Source organism: Octopus bimaculoides, chromosome 11 (genome assembly GCF_001194135.2).
Source record: "Octopus bimaculoides isolate UCB-OBI-ISO-001 chromosome 11, ASM119413v2, whole genome shotgun sequence".
Classification (NCBI taxonomy): domain Eukaryota; kingdom Metazoa; phylum Mollusca; class Cephalopoda; order Octopoda; family Octopodidae; genus Octopus; species Octopus bimaculoides.
The window spans coordinates 17,369,999-17,375,949 of record NC_068991.1 but is presented as its reverse complement, the minus strand read 5'-3'; the positions used below and the strand labels follow the sequence as shown (position 1 = coordinate 17,375,949).

General features: G+C 31.6%; 1 protein-coding gene across 5 annotated transcripts in view; it reads right to left on the bottom strand.

Annotated features, from left to right (window-relative positions):
* Positions 1-5,951, bottom strand: part of LOC106876467 (carbonic anhydrase 12) — a 27,017-nt gene that overhangs the window by 15,674 nt on the left and 5,392 nt on the right. For 3 of the 5 annotated variants that reach the window (XM_052971542.1, XM_014925027.2, XM_052971539.1), the window contains exons 2-4: positions 4,868-4,907; positions 2,566-2,826; positions 417-434 (exon numbers count right to left, since the gene is read on the bottom strand). In XM_052971542.1, coding sequence (XP_052827502.1) covers positions 417-434; positions 2,566-2,638 — 91 coding nt within the window. In that variant the 5' untranslated portion in view covers positions 2,639-2,826; positions 4,868-4,907. The remainder of the gene's footprint in view (positions 1-416; positions 435-2,565; positions 2,827-4,867; positions 4,908-5,951) is intronic. The other 2 variants (XM_014925028.2, XM_052971541.1) reach the window with 1 other exon arrangement.

Here is a 5,951-nt window from a genome sequence, read left to right as displayed (position 1 = left end):
TATATATATATATATATGGCAAATGAAAGACAGAAGGTGGAATATACGAGAATTTATTATTAATCACGACGATTGTTTCGACACATCTAGCAACAATTGGATGGATGGATAGATGTAGGGAAATTTTTTCTATCTACAGCCAGGTCCCCTTGTACCCATATATATTCCGCAGTTGTTGACCTACAGAATTTCAGATTGCATACCACCTATAATGACCTAACAGTCAGGAAAAACTTGCAATGGTTGTTTGTGTGCTGCTGTCAATAACACGCACATTAACATACGCACGCATACATACGTTCGCACACATATGCACAAACATACAAACACCCGCACAGAAAGGATTTGGCATCGACCAGAAAGTTGTGATTAGACAACAGTCAATAGAGTCAGTAACAGTAAAATATTCCACTTACCGTTGTGATAGTCCCATGCTGTAAAAAATAAAACAAATATTAACTTTCAATGCTTTTGAATCTATGACCTTACGAAAACAACATGGTAAAACTAATAGCTAAATAATTACAATCCTATGAATTCACCTAGTATACACACACAGACACTCGTACACATATACGCAAACATTTATTTATTAATAATTCTAATAAGGACAACAAACAGTAACTGAACATGTAACCCAAATGTTAAAAAAAGGTGACAGTGACTTAGAAGCAGCTATTCTGAAAAAGTAAAGCATAATTCAAATATAGTCATAGAACCAATCACACGTAGAAAAATAGAGTAGTATAATCCGGCCTTTAATTTACAAGATCTACTCTATAACTAAGCATCTCTAAGCTTTTACCGAAAATTTCCTTCCAACTGACAAGCATCATATAACTATCATAACCTGCTTTACAACAACAAAAAAGAAGGAGGGGCAGATTCTCGTAACCAACCAAGAACAATTCTGCACAAACATTTACTTACTTTACTAATTTCTCCAAATTAAAACCCCATTACTCCAAATTGTAATTGTACCAGCAACAATAGTTGTCTGCTTCAAGTTCGAACTAGTCCATCCATCGTACCACAATAAATATGAATTTGACTTCGATTTCTTGTTTTTAGTTTAACCACAAAAGAATAAATTTAATCAATACAAACAACAGAAAAAACAGATACAATGCTTCTCCAGTTATATTTGATTTTTAAAGTCTATTATCGCTCTTTTTAATATCAATTAAAAACAAACTATCTTTTACAAAACCATACACTCGTAATAAAGTGTCATGTTTGCTTTAAACCTCAAAGTCATATTATATCCTTTTCTTCAGTTTCCTATTTCTTAATTGACACTCAGAATTAGTCTCTTCTTCTAGACATCAGGCTTTCAAAACACTAAAATACTAAACATTTTATTTTTCAGTTTAAAAAATTGAATTATATTGTTATTTCCCAACTGCTCCTTACCCGAAATCTACATTTCATTCATACTGTATTTACATTTTATCAGTTAAAATACATTAGAATCTTTTAAAATTTTATTTAAGTTTTGCGACTCACTTTGCTAATAAAATTCTAAGGCGCTTATACTACGATTGTTTTATTCGTGATCGTTAAAATCAAACATATACTTTTATTAACGACACTCCAGAATGTTTATATAATATACAGCCAGTGGCTCTCGTGGCTTCTGATCTAAACTGATTGGAAGTGTTATCATGTACATTGTTTTGTCTTGGTATAAAAGATGGGCTACAGCAAATATTCTGCTCAATACCATAGATTTGCTTGTCAGTTGTTTGACCTTAACCTTAGTGGCTGATGATATGGGCATCTTTAATTATGAGCAGAAGTAGTGGGGGAGCATCATAGCCATATGTTCAGAGGAATTCTTTGGAGTTTGGATAATTCACCTTTGGAAACACGGGTATTTCGTTCAACATCCTTAAACAACCCTTATTTAGGGACCTTTTGAGCGGGATGGACTACTCGACCTGAAGAAAATTCTAACTGAGCCCCACCTGCAAGGTCATACGCTGTTTATCTTGATATGAGATCCCCATGTCGTGCACATATGGTTGTGATGCATGCGCCTGGTGTACCCTTATCAGATGAGTAGTCATGATGGGTATACTGGGCTTTGTATACTTTACCCCAGTGTCACTTTGATGGCACGCACTGCTCTCTCACTCAATAATAATAATAATAATAATAATAATAATAATAATAATAACATTTTGTTTTAAATATCTTACTTTTTCTCAATATCTTGAACTAATTATTTTTACATGCCTTACTTCTTGGCTTAAATACATAAAAACTTTCCGTTTGAGTTCTTTTAATCTAAATTCTTTGACCATTCTTTATATTTTCAACATATTTCTTTTACCAGGTTTCTTATTTTATTTATTTATTTATTTATTTATTTATCTAGTTATTTATTTATTTATTTATCTAGTTATTTATTTATTTATTTATTTATTTATTTATCTATTTGCTTATCGTCTTATATCCTCTGAATGAATGTCTCCAGTGTGACAACAGTTTCATAACTGAAATCAGTACCCCCACAAAAATAAATAAATAAATAAATAAAAATAACAACAAAATTAGAATTACCTGAGACAAGATGTACAAAGAGCATTGCAGAAAAAGTCGCCATTAGATACACCATCCAAAATGTTTTCTCCATCCCTAGTACGCTGTCTCAGGAATATTGGCTGTTGTACTTTCTGTTCTTTTATTTTTCTTTCGCGGTTCTTTTTCCCCCGTTTTCTTTCTTCTTCACTTCATTTATTATTTTATGACTGTTTTGTTTGTTTTCCAATTATTTTCATCCTCTTTTCCCACTCACTTTTCGCCTTTTTTGTGTCTGTCTGTCTGTCAAAATTAATACGTTGTTTTGAAAATTTCTGTGTAATTTTGTCTATTTAGTGTTGTATTTTCTTTCTTACTGCATTAATTATCTGGTATAGTTTTCCTTCATTCTCATTTAACAGCTACTTCGTTTGGAAATAGCGCTTCAGGAATAGCCCAGTCCCAAGTCTCTAAAGAATTAAAAAAATATTCTTTGGAATTCTACAATGTATTTTTTCTGTATTCCATACACAAAGTACGACTAGTTTCTTTTCTTTTAGACTCCTAGATTATAGTAACACACACTGAAAACAGAAAGGGAAAAATAGTCTAATAGGAAGTAATTTCATTCACACACTTCTGCATATAACTTTTGTACCCAAATCTTTCGTCTCTCATTTACGACGTGTGAATCGCTAAGCATTTATTGCACCTCATATATGTGTGTGTGTGTGTGTACACACACATAGTAGAATAAAAGAACAGTGACTTGATATACAGCAAAGGACAATTATATTAGAAGTTGCTAAATTCCGGTCTAGAATCATTTTAACATTGATTTGACATTGAATCCAATTTTGTGATTCATTTATACCAGTAAAAGTTTATAAAAATGTTACAGTGGTTCAAAGCTTGATAATTTGTAGCCAATCAGAGGATTTGGAGGCTGGCACAAAATGAAAGCAAAACTTTACGACGATGAAAGTTGTAAGAGTTTTGTATTTTTAACCTTTTTCTATCCACTCGTATTTTCTCAAATTTTAATCCGAAATTTTTTTTAAAATGTACTTTTATGTAGTTTTACTTTCTGATGACGAATATTAGATTTATTTTTTCGATACGTTAATAATAAAGAAGTTTGAAGCATTTAAAGTTACGTATTTTGAGTCAATGAATTTTAGCCAGTGTCCTCACAGCGGAAGTCAAAACTGTTTATTGTCATGGCAACTCCAGTGCATCGTTATTTACCCATACTGCTGTGGGTAAAATAATTGACAACTGCTAAGCTCTGTAAGGTGGAATTAGGGATTAGTGCCGCAGTAGACTTTAAAAAATTACTTATGGATCTGCGTGGAAGATTTGCTCTGCAATCCAATGAAGATTAGTAGTGGTCCAGGCAGAGTTGTTGAAATAGATGAAGCTATTTTCGAGGAGAAAATACAACAACTGGGGTTCGAATGCTACTCGAACAGTAGGTTTTCGCGAAACTCGAGAAGATTTTTTTTCATTTCGCTCTGCATTCTCGTAATTGCAATCGACAATCAATTCTGCCGAGAATATCTATTTATAGTGATCTGTGACGCACACACTCGCAAATTCCTCGCAAAATTAAAAAAAAACAAACAAACAGAAAACTGTGACAGCAACAGAAAAGATCCTTTCTGAGTTCTGCTTCTGGCTAACTTAAGTGATCCATAATTCTTTGTTAAAAGCAGACCTTTGTAGGTTTAAAGTGTTACGCATAACAAAAATGAAAAGACCTAGGCTATTTGAGATGAATGAGCACCAATTTTATTTATTTATTTATTTTTTTGTCCTACAGGCCTTTTCTTCTCACGAAAGCCTTTATTGAAGCGTTGTGAAAAACAGTTTTGAGGTTGTCCCAAAATTTATCGCTTTCGATGTTCTATAGTTTTCTCAGAGGCCATTTGAAGAAAATGTGGTTAAGACATTTCTGGATCTCTAACATTTGTATGTTAGTGACATATACACCACGAACGGAGTACACTTCTAGGAAGCATTGAACTATGTCATTGGTCTTGCGAACACTTACTCGAGTTTATCGTGGATGATACTAGCCGAAAGTGCCACACAGTGTCTGTCTGTCTTTACAGTGTTTTATATATATATATATATATATATACATGAGTCCAATTAAAGATTAAAAACCTCATTAAGAGATAATAAAATCCAATGAATATACTGGTTTATTACCTATTACAAAAAGTATTGAATATTACATTTAATATTCAACTGTAAGGTAATTGGATAAACCGGTGTTCATATATGCTTTAAGAAAATAAGAAAATAGAGATAATTAAATTAGTAATTATTTACTACTTACAAAACTGGATATCATCGCTGACAGCTGTTTCGATTCAAGGCTTTAGAAATTAATTAGTATAATTAAAAACATTTTAAAGTTGAATCTCATCGGAGGAGGAAAAAGATATACTCTTACATTTTCATATTATTGTGTGTTGAGTGTAGGGAGCAAATCCACTAACTGATAAATGTTTTGTAGAAAGAACATGGTATAAACCTTACAAAGGGGTGGGGAGGTAGTATATTTATCAAAGTATAAATGAAAGTAAAAATACAGAATAAGATATGGTAATAAAACATAGGTAAGCAGTATTTTAATTAATACTATCGTAAACCAATAAATAATTATGAACAAAAAGATTAGGGTGAATATATATATAAAGATAGTTTGTGATTATTTAAGTAATTAAGGTGTATATGTGAATAAAATAAATACAAGAAGGGTAATAAGTGAAAAATATATTTTGAGTGCATTATATATGAATACAATACATAATTTATATGTATAGAGATAAAACAAAAGTGCAACAAACATATAATAAAATAGTATAGAATAGATTAGGGAGCAGGCAAATGAGAGTTTGTTATTACGCAAATATAGACATAAGTTTACACGCATATGTATAGTGAATATAAATAATCAATTGCAGGCAAAAGACGTATTAAAAGATTTGTGTGAAATTAATATATAAAGTATGTAGAAACCTGAAACGTATAAGGACTTAGGAGTATATAAATTGAATGCTAAGAATTAAGCATTATATATTTATATATAGTCACGCTTATAAGTATATTAATGGAGATAGAATCAAATACAGAACCAACATGGTAATGAGTAAGTAAGTAAATAAATAAATAAATAAATAAGTAAAAACATACATGATATACTTTCATTTTTTTATTCTTTTACTTGTTTCAGTCATTTGACTGCGGCCATGCTTGAGCACCGCCTTTAGTCGAGCAAATCGACCCCGGGACTTATTCTTTGTAAGCCTAGTACTTATTCTATCTCTCTTGTCGAACCGCTAAGTGACGGGAACGTAAACACACCGGCATCGATTGTCAAAGACAAAGACAGACACACAAACATATATATATATATA